The sequence below is a fragment of the Sturnus vulgaris genome, chromosome 22 (genome assembly GCF_052056855.1).
Source record: "Sturnus vulgaris isolate bStuVul1 chromosome 22, bStuVul1.hap1, whole genome shotgun sequence".
Taxonomy (NCBI): domain Eukaryota; kingdom Metazoa; phylum Chordata; class Aves; order Passeriformes; family Sturnidae; genus Sturnus; species Sturnus vulgaris.
Window position 1 is genome coordinate 159,552 of NC_142264.1, and position 17,012 is coordinate 176,563.

At 40.8% G+C, this 17,012-nt stretch overlaps 1 protein-coding gene across 2 annotated transcripts; it reads right to left on the minus strand.

Annotated features, from left to right (window-relative positions):
* Positions 1 to 2,853: 2,853 nt before the first annotated feature.
* ZBTB34 (zinc finger and BTB domain containing 34) lies at positions 2,854 to 13,720 on the minus strand. Of its 2 annotated transcripts, none has more exons than XM_014880101.2 (2): positions 13,576 to 13,720; positions 2,854 to 5,198 (listed from the first exon to the last, which is right to left on the minus strand). In XM_014880101.2, the coding sequence occupies exon 2, from the start codon at positions 5,174 to 5,176 to the stop codon at positions 3,677 to 3,679; it is 1,500 nt and encodes a 499-aa protein (XP_014735587.1). In that variant the 5' UTR covers positions 5,177 to 5,198; positions 13,576 to 13,720; the 3' UTR covers positions 2,854 to 3,676. The 2 variants fall into 2 exon arrangements, with proteins under 2 accessions (XP_014735587.1, XP_014735586.1); XM_014880100.2 differs by lacking the exon at positions 13,576 to 13,720 and adding an exon at positions 6,142 to 13,277.
* Positions 13,721 to 17,012: the final 3,292 nt, after the last annotated feature.

The following is a 17,012-nucleotide window of genomic DNA, read 5'->3' on the forward strand; positions in this document are numbered from 1 at the left end:
CTGGAAAATAGATTAGGTGTTGCATATTTGAGTCCCTTTCCATGGTTTCGTGTGAAACCTGTTTAGAAAAATGACAATAAAAGAATCACAGTAAACTAATACAAAAATTCAAATAATATATATATATTTAAAGGTAAAGCTTATTCAATATTTTCCCAGCCCTTGATTTTATTCCTGTTGTTCTTCCCATAATTCAGCCTAAACATATTAAGAGGCCTCATTGTTTTGTGTAAAAGTAAACCAAAGGCTTCAGCATAAAACATGAATTTATGCTGGGGAAGACTGCATTAAAACTCTCAATTTAGGCCTACAGTCTACCCTGCTGACAGTGAACTGACAGTATCCTTTATTCTACAGAAAGATTTCACACTTAAAAAGCAGAACCAATCTTGAGGCCTTAGTGACCAAATTGAACTTTTAATACACTGTTAAGTATTTACAAAGCTATTTTCTAAATGTATTTACAAGTTTAAAAGAAATAATATGGGAGATAACCAATAAAGAAAACTAAGATAATAGTTTTAAACCAGAAACATTAGCAAAGGTATAAAATCCTTTATTTTCACAGTTTGTCAGAATAGGTTAAGCATCTAGAGGAAAGGACACTGTCACTGTTTTCACATTTGTCTAGAATTAAAAAGGTAGATTAAGAGACTCAATTATGAACCAGCCTGTATAATTTCATTACTTATTTTGCTGTCAAATATTTCTTCACATATTTTACCGACTTCTGCATTTATTGTAAATGAAATGGTAACAGCTCTGTGCTGAGGAGCGCACAGACACGGGAGCGTGTGCCGAGGAAGGGGCTCCTGCCCGGGGCCGGTGGCACAAAGCCCGTGGCGCCTCGTGTCCGTGGCCGTGGCCGTGTCCGTGGCCGCGCTGTGTGTGTGACAAGGCACAGTGGCATTGCTGCTGCCGGCTGAGGCTGGCTCCGGGCTGGGCAGGGCTGGGCTATGGCTTGGAGTGAGGAACCTGCCCGCGGGAGGCTGCGCCAGCAGCACTGGCACACTGCTGAACCACGGGCTCTGCAAAATGCAGCATTTCCTGCCCCTTCACAGCCTCTCACAACGCTTGAACCTGAACCTGTACAATCAACGTGATGGTGTGGTTTTGTTCGCTTTTGTCTGAGACAATTTTGGATAAGTCACTCTTTGGTAAACTCAAACCATTTAATACATTTACAAATACAACGAACTATATTTAAATAATGCTAAGATTGTGACACAGAGAAATTCAAGAAATATAAATTTGTACCCATATCCTGCTATCCTCAAGTCATCCTTCCAGGGAAAAAGTCACACCAAAGGCACCACAGCACAGGTTCAAGATAAAGGGTTAAGAATAACTGTACATTTCTTGGATTTTGCATGTCTCAAACTTAATTTACCAAAACACACTTTTTGCATTTAATTACTTAAAACAAACACTCAAGGAAAAAACTGTATCAGAAACACCATGTTTTTAGGTGGGTAAACATACAGACTACCTGCCTTAGACACAGACTATCCCTTCCCTTACTGGAAACAAAATTTCTGTTGCTGCTTCAAGGAGAGAAACATCTCCCCACCCCCTGCCTCTTTATTTTGGCAGTTTCAGGACAAAGAGGCAAATGATGTACTCAATTTAACTTAAACTGCTCCAGTGGAGCAGATGGGGGTTATATTGTAAATCCATGTTTGAGACAGTAATTCTTATTGCAGAGTGTCACAATATTAAGAACTAGTGTATTTAATAAAGCTACTGCACAAATATGCCCCTTCACAGGGACCAAAAAGTTTTACAAGATAGCAAACCTACCTTTTTCTTTCCAGTAATTTAGAAATGAGCTTTTATTTTCTAATTTTTGGGAGTTAAACAGCACGTTCACAAATGTATTTTCAGTATCAGCTAAACAAATGCACGATCCAATAATATAAAACCTGTATTCTAAAGAAGTATGTGATTAGTTTAATAATTAATTCTGTTCATCAGGTAGAATGTTAAACAGTAGTGTTTGCCAGTCCATGCTTTTGAGGTCTCTTAAGCCATTGGGGTTTTTTTGTGGTACGGGTTTGTCTTTTTTTCCTTTCTTTCTTTTTTCTTTTTTTTTTTTTTTTTTTGGTTTGGTTTGTTTATTTGGGGGGGTTGGTTTGTGTAGGGGGGGGATTTTGCTTGTCTGTTGTTGGGGATATTTTTCCTTGACCATTATGATTATGTTTCACATTTTATATATTATACTGACCTAAATTATGAAGTTAGCACCATATTAAAAACACGTATTTGGTGAAACAAAAGAGATTTAGAGTATTTTTAAAGTTGTCGGTAGCTCCTTTATAGAGAAAAAAACCACTGAAAAAACAGAGAAGCCATAGCAACTCTGTAATACTCACACATGAAATAACATATTGCTCAAAATTCCCATAGATTATTTGTTTTTCTATACAAAAAAAGTACAAATTCCAAGTGCTGGCATATCACTTGGAGATTTAAGTAGGAAGTCAACGTGCACCTGAAAACATCTCTCTGTGAAGAGACCTATTAAAATACTGCTTGGAAATACTGTGGTTTAAACGACATCTCTCCCATGTTTTAACAACCATGAAGAGTGATGAAGTTAAATTTAATTACCTGGTATGGTTCTACAGTACGAAATGAAGGTAGATTCTGAGGCCAGTAAAAACACATTTTAGACCACAATGCTACTTTTAGGTTTGTTAATATTTTATATATATATATATGTGTGTATGTGTGTGTGTGTGTGTGTGTGTCTATCTATATCTATATATATATATAGATATATCTATCTCTATATATATAAAAAGGTCAGCACCACAGGTTGTCCAGCTTGCATTCTAGACAACTAACAAAACCTTTCAACAATTTAACCATAGTTTAATAGATTTATGGCATTTGGTTTACATATGTCATAAAGCAAAGCTATTAAAACAAGGTAATTCACTTTGCTCACTTTTGCACAAAAATAGTTTAATCAAATGAAAACCAAACAACATTCATTTAAAACCAAAACCATCCTTCCAAAGTCCAAAGTTCTAAACCCTAAGCAGACAGGGGTCCTAACAATTGATAAAGTGGCATATGGTATTAGCCTTGACATACTTCTACGTTCACCTCAACCAGAACAGGGAAAGTGAAAGCATTTTATATATATAAAGCAAATTTATATATATAAACAGACTCACTACCAAAACCAGTCAGTAAGAGTGAACAGATTTCATTGTGACAGAAGAGGAATCAAAGCTGTAATATTCTCTCTCCCCACTGCTGTGTAACACATTACCAGCAACAAGATTTAAGAAATAAAGGAAATTACAGCTTCTTTGAGCTTCAGCAGAGCTGCCAATCTTATTCCAATATCCTTCTCCACTGGCATTTGTGTCTCACCAGATCAATCAGCAGGGACACTTTAACAGACTCTTCCTAGCCTTTCCCAAGGACACTGTCTTTATATTCTGAGCATCTTCAAATATAAAAAAACAAACTCCAAACAATTCAGCCTCCTTCAAAAATAAAGAATACTTCTGAAATCTTCACCAGAAACCATTTCTAACTGATTTCCAGAAGGTCAGGAAAATTAAAAGGCTGTTACACTTGTACTGAAGATTACTAAAAGAATAAAATACTTAAAAAATACATTAGTAATGTGCTTGTCTGTGTTTCACTTAGATGTAAGATTTTAATCAGATGTGTTAGACATTGCATGAATTTCCATACTAGAATCCATGGCTTCAGAGGCTGAAGCATCATTATCTACTTTCTGTTCCACGAACGCTTCTGTTCTGTCTGGAGACTCAACCCTGTTTCTCACTTCTGTAACCCCCGGGTGATTTTTTCGCAAGTGCTGGTTTAGTGTACCCTGGAAAGGAAAACATTTTCCACAGATCTCACAGCGAAAGGGTTTGTCATCTGTGTGACCACGAATATGATACTCAAGCTGGTCCTTACGGGTATATTTCTTTCCACAAAACTTGCACACAAAAGGAGTTATTCCCATGTGCAATCGCATATGTCGATCAAGGCTCCCTTTCTGGTTGAAAGATTTGCCACAGTAAATACAAATGAGCCTCTCATTGTATGGATACCAATGACCTCTTGTGTTTCTTTCCCGTGGACTATTTTCATATCCTGGATTACTCACCATGGATTCACTGTCAGCCCCTTGCCCCAGGCCCTGGACATCACTGTGCAAGTGACCCGCAGGTACTCGTTTTTGGCGTGCACGACCCCCTCTGAAACAGCTCAGCATTGACCTTGAAGGACTTGTATTGCTCAGGCTTCCAAAGGTTTCTGACACACCCGTAGCCTGTGATGAGGCATGGGTAAATGAATAAACATGTTGTAAGACAGACCCATAGGAACCAACATTTACTGCCACCACCTGCTCTCCATCCACCATTTCAGTGTGATATCCATCATCACCAAGGGAAGAGCTATCAGAGCAGCTTGGCCTGTCAGACTTTTCCATCTTAACTTTCACCTCTGCAATCTGACTTTCCCTCACTATCAGGTCTCCTTGCTCATGATCACCTTCAATCTGAATCTCATATTCAGAGATACTTCCGCTGCTCCCTCGGTCTGAGTGCCCTTCTTCCTGCAGACGACTACGAAGAGTTTTGCCCGGAGTAGTTTCCATCCGAAGATCGCTGCCTGCTGCTGACTGTCGCACCTGAGAGCAATAGGGAGGAGATATCTCAATAGGGTTGGCAAAGTAGCTGCTGTCTTTAACGCCATTGCGATTCTCTGAATTCTCTTCGGCACCAACAGTGACAGAATCAACATCACCGACACTGATCTTTGAATGGATACTCTCCAGAATCTGCGTGCACTTGTCAATGACGCACTGCATCTGTAGGAAGCTAGCTGCAGTCAGAAAACTGACAACGTCCTTCAGTTGCAAGGACATCCTTCCAGTGTAACAAAAAGAAAGCAACTGTTCAAAAACATTGGGGTTTTTAATAACTGATATAGATAGGCCACTCATGGTGCTTAATGCTGAATGGTCACGGAAATACGGAGAACTGGCAGCTAAGACAGCTTTATGGGCACGGAACGGCTGGCCCTGGATGTGCACAATTATGTCACAGAGTTTCCCTTGCAAGCGGAGTTCGTTTAACTGGCTCAGAACAGTGTTGCTGTACTCCGGCACATCAAACTGAATGAAACTGCTGCTGTCCATTTCTACAGATGTAAAGAGTAATCTGAAAGAAAAATTAGAATATTTAAAACAGAGAATGAATACGGAGTTTTCCATTTCAAAAGCAAACGTTTAAGTTAAATCACCACATTGATCTGTTAAAGATGCATTACAACCAAACATTTAGCATAAATACTCAATATAATAAAAAAGTAGAGTCTTAATCTACACATTTCTTGCATTTCGGTAATTCCAATTATCCCTCTCCAACATTCACAATGCAATTGCTCAGAATACATCCCAGTCTCCCTGGGACAGTCTGTCCTCAAAGAAACTTTGCAATTTCATTCCCTGGCAAGAAGTGCAGAACAATCCCTCCCAAAAGAATATAAATTTTATAGCCATTAGGCAAGGTAAACACTTCAGAACCCTGAGTAGGTGTTCAAGCCAGGTATTACAGTACTACTTGCATGGAACTGCATTGTTAGACTTCCCAAGAATAACTGTTGGAAGGTACTTCATGAAGTTTGAAAAATCTCCTAAGGAAAAGTCACAGGCATGTGTGTGTGCACATTTGAAAGAAAAGTGTTTGAGCCACCCATGAACTTCCTTTTTTTTTTTAATTTGTGATTTTTAGGTTTTTTTTAAAAACATGATGTGAACTTTGAAGCTCATCTGACACAGCAGTGACTTGCTAGCTAGAATAATTTGACATTTAAATTTTAACCTAACTTAAAAGCCATGGGTACTCAAACACCAGGAAGGGCCTTCAAAGAGCCCTTAAAGAAATGTATAGAGTTCCAAACAAAAGGTAAAGAAACGCACTTTTCACAGATTCCTGTTGAAAAAACCACACACACACTGTCAGCCTGAGAATGCCAATCTGTAACATTACCTTACATTTCCAAGACTGGGCACTAATCAAGCATCCAAGAACCTCCAGACTTTTATTGCTATTCTAGTTCCTATTAATGCAGAAGTCTAAAGACATAAAATTGCCACCATACCTGCTTTTCCAACTGAATAAACAGATCTCAACATCATTCATTGATTTCAGATGCAGGAAGCATATCCAATGTATCACAATATACTAGTGGATTTTTTTTTTCTATTATGTTACACGCTGTAATGGGACATATGAACAATTTAAATCAAATTATGAAAATTCAGGTATTCTAAAAAGAAAATCAACAGGTAAAAATAGCATAAAAACCTAAAAGGAAGCACTGGAGCTCTATCAGCTGACCCTCACTTAAAACTAACATTCACAACCTTCACAAATGGAACTTCTTTTCAGGAGACACAAGAAAGCCAGCTTCCTGACTGGACACTACATTTGACTTAGAAAAATGGCAAAAACTCTCACAGAACAGTCAAGTTATCAGACTTGCTGAACATGTTCTCTAACTTACCAGTGTCATTACCAATTAAAATGAGTAAAGCGGACTTCATTTAAGTTTTTTTGGCCGAGATGTAAAAGCGAGAAAAAAGACATTTCATAGGCTTTTATATCTGAGGTGGGAAATCAGGACTGCAAGATGGCTACCAGAAGTGATATGACTGCAGCAATCCACTCAGAGATGGCTTTGGCAGGACAGTTCTTTTATTCAGCAAACAAGGCTACAAAACGGTTCAGAGTTGTGAGCTGATATAAATCAAAAATCAAACAGCACAACACATAACTTATCCCAGCTGTGGGGCAGTTACATGGCAAGATTAACTTTGCTTTTCTGAGCATCCCTGCCTGCTGTGCAGAGAACCACTATCCCAGTCCCAGGCAGAAGACAGGAGTTCCAGCAGTTGGATGCATGCTTGTGTTACAAATGAGTGTTTTAAGATTGCTTAAAGAATCCTCAGGGTGGGGGGAATGCACATCACAATCCGTCACCTTCACTTGTGTCTGACATGGCAGCAAGCTTCTTAGAGAAACTCAACACAGGAAGTCTTTAATTTGTGCAGCTTATTAGCTACATACAGCTGCAACATCAGCCATTCCTGATTAAGCTTCTCTGCTAAACGGAGGAAGAGTTTTTGTTGACTGGGTCAGGGACTGTGTACAAACCAAAAGACCAGTCCCCAGCAGCAATAATTTGGCATTCCAGTATAGGATGTACAGAAAGTTTGTCACACAGATACATTGGTGTTCCTCCTTGTCTCACACTTCCCTAAGGGCTCTTACCCAGCAAAATGGAGAATAACTTACTCCTGGAGAAAACATTAAAATATATTATCACCACTAGCACTGGTCCAGACAGAAGGATTGAACTAAGGACAGACACCTGAGAAGAAAGAAGATGGACATTTTATGCCCTATGATGGAGGGAAAAAAATTACTTTTTTTTCATCATAGAATCTCTAGATGAATTCACAGTCTAGATGAATTCATGTGGGACATGGCCACAAATTGAAAATGGACTGTAAACACATACCAGGTAAAGCATGAGAGCCAGAAGGACACCAAGGAGATAGGAATCCACTGTGATCCTTGCCCATCATGACAGTTAGAACACCCCATTATCTCCATATGCATACATGTATTTCTAAGTGAATCTACATCCTTGTTCTCAGAGTTGTTTCATCTTTCTTTTGGGAAACGAAGAAGTTTACTTTGCTTAAGCTGCTAGGAGTAAACAGCACATCCTGGCAGTAAGCAGAGAGGATGATGGAGTTAAAGGTCTGCAAGTTTTCTCACCAGTGCAGCAGAAAAACAGTAAAAACCTGCAACAGGGATCAAGGGAGCATAAAGTGCTCCTTTGAAAGCAAGCAAACAGGTCAAGTACACACTGCCTAAAGGGCAGTGCACAACAAGATTCTATACCCATCTGCTCTTAAAAAACAAAGAGAACAAGCTACAGCACTCTCTTGTGACTACTTTGCCACTTTAGTTTCTCCCTTTGTAGATACATGCATCCTGTGACCTTGAAAACATCTGTGGAAAGTTGGGGTTAAATGACAAGAATTTTGAAATACAGCAGAAGTGGACAGAAGGGAACCCTTCTTCCAGTTTTCAGCCACAACCTTAAATCTCCAGCTAGAGAACTGACCAGGTTACCAATGGACACCCCATTCAGGAGCAGGCAGGACTGTAGCAGGAACAGCACTGAGGCTGCAGGAATTTTGGCAGGGTTAGTACCTGCCAAATCATCCCAACTTCCTTGTATCAATTTGGGATAGCAAGACCTGGGGAAAACCCAGGCATTACACACGTCAGAGAGGCAGGCACCACTTGCCATGTTTTATTGGTGAATAAGAGTCAGAAGAAAAATGATCTTATTTATTCACAAAAGTCCTGAATCTATCTATTCTATCTAGAAAATAAAAGCAATCCATAGATTATATACCCATACACAAGGAGGTTTTATTTTATTTGTACACAGGATCAAGTTAGCAGCTCCATAATAAAATTCTAGTAACGTTAACCAAAATAAAGTTCAGCAGGGTACTGTACCATAACAATACTTAATTATTCATCAGTGCTGGCAGAGCAGTAGCACTTTCAAGACAACAGTATTTATGGCTGAAATATTTCTGAAAGAGTCCAGGAAGATCACTACAGTTTGAAATGGCTAGTAAGAACTCCTCAGTTTTTTAACAGCTTCCTTCAAGTTGAAACATCTCCCTAACCTCTCTTCTTTTGGGGTCAGGCACATAGCATTAAACTAAAACAAGAATGTACCTTAAAGCACAAGTTAAATTTGGACACATCCACTGTATGCACTAAAGAAAAAAAAATTACCTCTGCAGTTAACCAGACAGTCATAATGAAACTTACACACACTGTAATTTCTTACAGAATTAGCACAGGTGAAGAAGAAAAAGAAATCATGCTCAGTCAGAAGTCCCATTTGTTACCTTCCATGGTATCTCAGCATATGCAGAGAGAACCTGTGTTATTTAGGCTCACTATAGCCACATAGAACAATAGCTCAGAATTATGACAGTTTTATTTGCTATATATAAACTCAAGCATTTGGGGGGTAGTGAGAACTACGACACTTCAGCTGGACTCAATGATCCTTTCTGGGTCCCTTCCAACTCAGAATATTCTGTGATTCTGTAAACTCACACCAGTGTCAGGTACACTCACTGTTAAAAAGTAATGCATTTCGTCTTGCTTTAGCTTTCATCCCTACCTGGGAGTTAGTGTAAAGTTAGGGCAAAGTCCTGTAAAATTCGAGTCTGGGCACCTGTCTATGATTAGGTCCTCTCTTAACCTTTCCTCAAAAGTAGGTCGAAGTGTTTAAGGTTTTCATAGCTATTATGTATCCAAGAAACTGGCTGAAGGCACAGGCCAAAACTGGACACAAGGTTCACTAAGTCCTAGAAGGGCTCTGTGCTGAGCCTCATGCCTATTTCTGTAGGAGATGATGCAGCCACACTCAAAAGAATCATATAAATTCTCTTTGCATCTGCACTACATTTATTCATCAGGGTTTTACACAGCAAATGTAGCCCACAAAATGGCTTTAGTAATAGTGGATCGCTGCCCTATGTCTTCAAACAGAAGTCATGGAAGTAACCTGTGAACATCGGAGTGATAGGCACTTAACATTTCTTACTAGATTTCAAAAGAAATTTCCTTCAAAAATTATGTTCTATGAAAACTCTTATTTAATTTTAAAAAACAAGAATAGATGTTTACAAACCACATAAAGTATTTAATTTTACTGACATCATACAGTAGCAGCGGAGAAGCATCATATAACTACAACACGAAGCTGTGTGTCTGCCAACATAGTATTAGTTTCTGCTTCTAAGTCTGCACCTGTTTAATTTCCTTCACTCACTGAAGTATGATTCAGCATTCCCGCAGCCAGGTGAATAACACAAATTACACTCATTTTAACTCACACTGAGGTGTGAGAAAAGATCCCTCGCATTTTCTTAAATTAGCTCAGCAACAAGGAACCCTTGGAAAAAAAAAACCACATTACAAACCATAACTGTTGTAGCATGTCTGAGAACAGAAATCCATGGAAAAGCTAGGAGGGTCATAATGAAAATTATGACAAAAACAAAACAAAGTACTCCATGACACCAAAAATGCCTCTACCAGGCAACAAGTGACAGGACAAGAGGAAATGGCCTCAACCTGCAGCAAGGGAGGTTCAGGTTGGAAATCAGAAAGAATTTATTCACTGAAATGGTTGTTAAGCAATGGAACAGGCTGCCCAGGGAGGTGGAAGAGTCACCATCCCTGGAAATGTTAAAGAAACAACTGGATGTGGAACTCAGTGCTCTGGTCTGGTCGACAATGTGATGATCAGTTAAAGATCGCACTCGATGATCTTAGAGGTCTTTTCAACTTTAATGATTCTATGATACTCCCTCCATGCATTACTCCTCAGAAGACAGAGAAAGGACAAGAAAAATCAGCAGGGATTTGCATAAATCAGTGCACTCCTCCTTTGCGTTTTGTAGGAGCTAGTATCTGCACCATCTGTTTGAGAACTCAGGACATCATTGCAAATATGTACCTTCAGTCAAGAGAATTTTAACCTAGGAATGTAACCTTATCAGCTGTAATCATGAAAGATTTTGGGTAAAAGTCTTCATCACTCTTACTCCTTTCAGACTGCATTTGTAAATTTGCAGATTTACAACAGCCACACTAATTAACACTAGCTGTATCAAAGAAAAACTGCCATCAAGTATGCCACAGGCTGGGGGGGGTGTCTAGAAGACACTAATGAAATAATCTTTGAAAATAGGGAAGTGACTGATCATAGAACATTTTACCAGTTTATACCTCTCATAGCAGTGAAATATTAATTACTCTTTAAAAGTCAGCATATTGTACTCTTAGATGGCCTTATATAACATGCCACACAGTACGACTGCTGTACTGAAACTCCATCCCCACTGATGAAAAAGAGAGTTTAATTTTGCAGCCATTAAAAAAACTCCAAAACTAAAGAAGGGTAAGAAACCCACATAATATCCCAACAACTGAGATAATTTTGAAGTACAAAAACTTCTGATAATACAAGCAGCACTACGCAAATACCTAGAACTTGTTTTTGCATTAATCACTTCCTCCAAAGTGCCCATTGGAATCACAGAAGATAGAGGCAGTTTGCCCAAATTATCTGTAGAAGAGCACACAACAAAAGGTTGAATGTGGCATATTATTGATTGGAAAACAGCCTTGAAAGTCAGTCTGCTTCATGTCTGGTTTGAACTCCAATACAAAATCCATCAGGTGACAACTACACAACAATTTAAAACTTCATTACTTTACCTCATAAAAACGCAGGAAGTGTCCACTTCCTCAGAAACAGAAGCCAGTTAATACAGGCTGAACTGTAGTCACTAGAAAATGTAGCTCTTACACTTTGCATCCATAGATATCAGAACACTCCAGTGAAAATCATCACTCCTTCTCTGCAGCCAGACAGGCCACGTTCTACCCAAAGTCCTGAACACCTGCAGTGAAACCATAAGCAAAGCTCCTGCCCGGCAGGTGAGAGCTCTGGCAGTGCAGTGGGACACAACCTCACTAACTGCCTGGAGAGCTAAGCAGTAACCCCTGACACTCAGTTCAGTACGGCTTTACTAATTCACACTTCTATCTAACAAAAATTTAAAAGGATTTCTTTTTATTTCACCAAGATTCTCAACATGATGAACGGAAAAATCACTTCAAAGAGTGATTTCAGCATCAAGATAAAATCGATTTATTTAGATGTCATACATGGATATGCATACATACACACATGCCAACACCAGCAACACTGCAAACTCATTCTCAGTGGTCAGAACGGTGCAGCAGATATAGTGTTGGAACTGCATATTTAGAATTTTATACAAAAAAAACCAAACTCTTATTTGAGCAACTATCCAAAGAAAGTAGATATGTAACTGAAGTCCCAGTGACACCTTTGCCATTTATTCTCTTAACTGCCGTCCTCACAACTGCTTGCTTGTGTGCAAGTGATTGAAAAGGCAAAAATGAAACACCTATCAATGCATAAATATAGTTTCACCTAAGAATTAGAAACCTCAACAGAAATAATCTCTTAATCTTGACTCTAGAAATCAAATTACCAAAACAGTAGTTGCAGGTACATATCTACTTCTGAATGCAAAAAAAGTTACCAGGAGGCAAACTGGAGATAAGCCAAGATCAAAAGGTGCCTTCCAAATCAAACTATGCTATGTAGCTATGATTCCAGTATCAACAAACGTATTGTGCCAGATAAATAAAACAAAGGGGCGTGTTGGTGATACATACAATTCAAACCAGCAATACCTTACAAGTAAGGATCAAAACTTTTTATTTTGTGCACAAATTTCACAATATCCCCATTATGTAATGCTATAATAGCCACATTTTCTGACAACTCTGAGATGTCACTACCATTATAAAAAAACCCTCCAGCCTGTATTTTGAGCCTGAGGATATATATGTAGCCAGAACTTCCGCAAGTGGGAAGAGAGCTCTTGAACTTTCCAATACCATTTTATTTACTACCAAGGTAATGCTACTGTGCATTTTAATCTGTCCACTTTCTTTCTTGTTTTTGTTGGTTTGGTTTATTTTTCTAACAGTAGCCACTCTTCATCAAATTGTTGACTTTTCGGCTCCAGTGTCTCTTTTAGACAATGAAGTGACTATGTTCTCTAGATATCAGCAACATTTTTTGCAGTAGATTTGTAATAGCTGCGAAGAAGAGCACATTTTCGTGGTATTTTCCCAGCACACTGCTTGGGACAGATGGAATTGTTTGGAACTGTCCCTGGACAGGCAATGAAGCACAGGCACATTCTGATCCAGATGTTGAATATTCCGTAACATCTAACAACTGCAGTGCAGCTAATCCTGTGTCACTTCGTTTTCCCTTGAAAACGAGGCTCACCCACATTAATGTTTCTGAGACTGTTCTGGCTTGTTCCAAATTAACCCCCGACTTCGATTTACTCTAATCCAATTCCAATTCTGCATGCTGTGCACACCTGTCGGGATTCGGAAAGACCTTTGCATTACAGAGACTGGTGTTTCACTAGAACTTCCACCCTCTCTGACAGAACAGCAGCAGCCGAAAGGTCCCCCAGCTCCAGGCAATCAACAGCTCCCCGAACGGGTCCAGGTTCGGTCCGCCCCAGTCCGTCGTGCCGAGGATTTTACGCCTGGCTCGGGTTAACAGCAGACCCCGACACAAGCGCGTCCGCCCTCCCTCCCTCCCTCCGCGCACGCCAAAGCCGCACCAGAGCCCCGGGCTCGGGTTACGCGGCAGCTCCGGCCGAGGCACGGCCGGGCAGGAGCCGCCCCGGCGCAGCCGCCGCCGCCGCCGCGGGCAGCCGAACCGAGGCACGGCCCGCCGGGCCGCGCTCGCCGCCCCCGCAGGGGCCGTCAGGCGCCGGGACCCCCCGGGCGCGGCCCGGGCCCAGCCGGCAGCGCCGCGCAGCCCCGGGCCGAGCGCCCTCCGCGCGCCGCTCACCTGGGGCTGTCTGGAGCTCTCACATGGCGGATCCCGGCCGGCCCGGCCCGCTCCCACCGCCGCTTCCCGCCCGCTCCCACAGCCCCTCGCACCCGGAACTGATTCCGCTGGCGGCCGTTCCGCTTCCTGGTGCCGCCCCGGCGGCGGGCGGTGCCCCCGGGCCGCTCGGAGCCCGCCCCGCGCCCCGCCGCCGGGCTGCGGCGGAGCCGCCCTCGCAGCGCCGCTCCGCACCAAGGCAGCGGGAGCCGAGCAGCGCTGGCTGCAGCCGGTGCGTACGCAGGAACGGCTCTGCCGAGATCGCTCGCGGTGTGCAGCTCCAGAAGAGAACGCGCACTCAGAGCCATACCCCGATGGGCAGTCGCAGATGCGGCGAGGGAGCTTTTGGGGGAGGACATCCCCCACTCCAGCTCTGAACTGCCACCCGTACTGAGCAAAAATTTAAAAAGTTCACCTGTGTTACACTGGCCTTGTCACTGACAGAAACCACTTCAGCAAGCACGCGCTTTTTTTCTTTTTTTTTTGGGTTATCGTGCATATGCTTGTAGGTCAGGTAGTGCAACGATTCGGTTTATGAACCGGACAGTTCATGCACTACTTGGTAACAGTCAGTGACTGGTGCCAGTAGGTCCTGCTGGATATCCACCCGGCCTAACTGGACACCTCATCTTGTCTTCTGCAGGTATGGCTTTCCCTTTAAGACACAGAACAGAGTCTTCACACTTTAGGCATTGAATCCTGATCAGATAAAGCAGCGGCCTGGGAAGCATCCTGGCCAGGGTACAAATAACAGAGTTAAAGAACACAGAGACAAACTGTATTTGTTCACTCAGATAAAAAACACTCAAACAACTGCTTCTGAACAGGTAGAAAACTTTGGGCTTATTCTTCCATGTTCAGTAAATGTAATGAAATAGAAAATTAATGTTCTTGTACCATATTCCATTTGAATTTGCTGAAGACTGCGTGTGTTACACAAATATTGCCTTCTCCAGGTATTGACTGAACATGCTTTCATGAGAGTGAACTCATTTTTTGCTTAGGCAGTAAGCAGCAGTTAGGACAGTTCCACAAGGACTGAGCAGATGGAGGCTGGACAAAATTAACTTCAGTAAGAGTACCTAAATTTAGTCAGGGAGAAAAGGAATCCTCACAGGAAGGTAAGGGAATATATTTCACAGCAGGAAATTTCTTTTATACTTAGACAAGAAAAAAATCTATGTTATCTGTACCTACTTCAAATGTACCAAGAGGCCTTTGGGACATGCGGTTGCTGCTACTATGAAGTGAGTGTTCTGGAATTTTCCCATCAGCATATACATTCTCTGTTGTAACTTCAGAGATCACCATTTTGCAAAAAAACAGTTACAACAAAACCTCTTTGACAAATTTGAATTAGCATGGAAGCCAATTACCTAAAGCAGCAAAGAAATGGGTCCAATTCCACAAAGTCATCAAACTTACTGTGTCATAAAAATCAGGTTTTAGTTTAATGTTTTCTTAGACTAGGTTGGCATTATTATCATTTCAAGAAGACACATTACTAGATACACTTTTTATATATTTAATAAAGTTATATATCAACAACTTTTGGATTTGTACTTTTGTTTGATCACTTATTTTGGCAAAGTGAAATATTAAATACTAGTACTAGACGTGCATTCCTTTCATTCAAGCTTAAGAAAACATTTACAAAGTTGACAGATAACATTTATTAAAACGTTATAGAAAAAAAGGGGCATGGGACTCTTCTATAAGAAGAAAATATTGAACAGTAACATTAAATTAAAACCATGCTGTACAATTAGGACAGCAATATTTATAGACAAAACTATCCAACCTCTGCAATACAGGCATAACATCTCACAAAATATCAAGATATGCAAATTTACTATTATAAATGACTTGTTTAGAATAAAAACTTATAGCTCGTTAAGGAAGATTCACTCGACTTGCATAAAGTTACATTTCTGAAAGAAATATGGAATCCCATGAATAAAAAAAAAAAAGGAGCAGCTATCAACAGACACAGGCTTCAAGCAAAAATCAACTTGCAATTTAATCACATTAAAAATATACCATTTTCTTTTCCAGCATCTTCCTCTAGGCCACTGACAGTTTACAGCTAATAGCTAAAGAAGCCAAGCTATCAATGAAGTATTTAAAAGACAAAAAGCCAACTTTCCTTTGTTGCTTTGAGAAAGGTCCTAATTCTGTAACAGCAAAACTCTCAGTGTACTGCTGTAGGCTCCCATAATTCAGAGACAGGTCACCTTGCTGGCACCCAGGCAAAAGTATTGAGATTACAAACCCTGATTTGCCTCCATTCTTTCAGGATCAATAAGACTGGAACACTCAATACATCAGCCTTTGATCATCCGCCTTGCTTATGATACAGGACGGTTTCTCAACCTCAGACACACCTCAGATGAAAAAAGCTGTGACCAAAAACTGTACTGACATTACCTTCTAGGGTCTATCTGCTCACCCATAAAACTAACAAGGCAAGTTTAAAAAATCAACAAAAAAGCATCCCACAAACCAACACTGGTGTGTGAAATAGGCACCTTCTCCCTCAAAAGGGCCTGATATACACCTAAGCAGATTTTAACCCTGCTAACAGTTGAATTTTTCAGAATGGCAGTTACACAGATTCCGTGGTAATTAACAACACAGTTACAAAATGGATTGAAAAGAAACTTAGCTGCAGTATCATTAAGTCTTCTTACCACTGCTAGGACAATGAATGGCTTCAAATCAGCAGGAAAGTCAGAAAGCCACCTGGGTGTACAATATTGCTGGTTTTCAGAAGACACTCACTTTACTACAGCCAATAGTCACATCATCAAAGGTAATGAAGCATACGGGAAGATTAATGAAATTCATCATATACATATGCATTCATATTATATATATACATATATATATATGGATCGCTTCCCTCCTCCCCACAAATAAGAAATAATTTTTCGTACCTTGAACAAGACCACTCCATAAGCAAAGATCAGAGGCTTGACAGAAGCTGCGTCTGTGTATCTTGGCTTGCTACGTTCAACTGCACTGGCCACCAGTGGCAGGGACTGCAGGGCTGACACGTGGCTAGAGGTTGCGAGCTGCCCTGTGCTAGTCAAAAGAAGTTCAGCCTGCACACAAAATGGATGTGAACAATCCACTGCAAGCCAAAATCTCAACCAGAGGTGCACATAATGCTTCTGCTTAAACATACTTAAGGAAGAGTGGCAGCTCTAGCAAGAGGTGCAGGCAGACACATGGAGAAGATACTCCTGGGTACGTGTGGAGAAACTGAAGAGCTGCTCTTGGGAGAACACCTGAAGAAGTCACTGAGAACACGCACAGACATACAGGACACACTCCCTGCCTGAGGAGATTCACTTCTAAGAGGACTCCAGCCTACAGCTAAGCCCTGCCAGAGCAGGTAC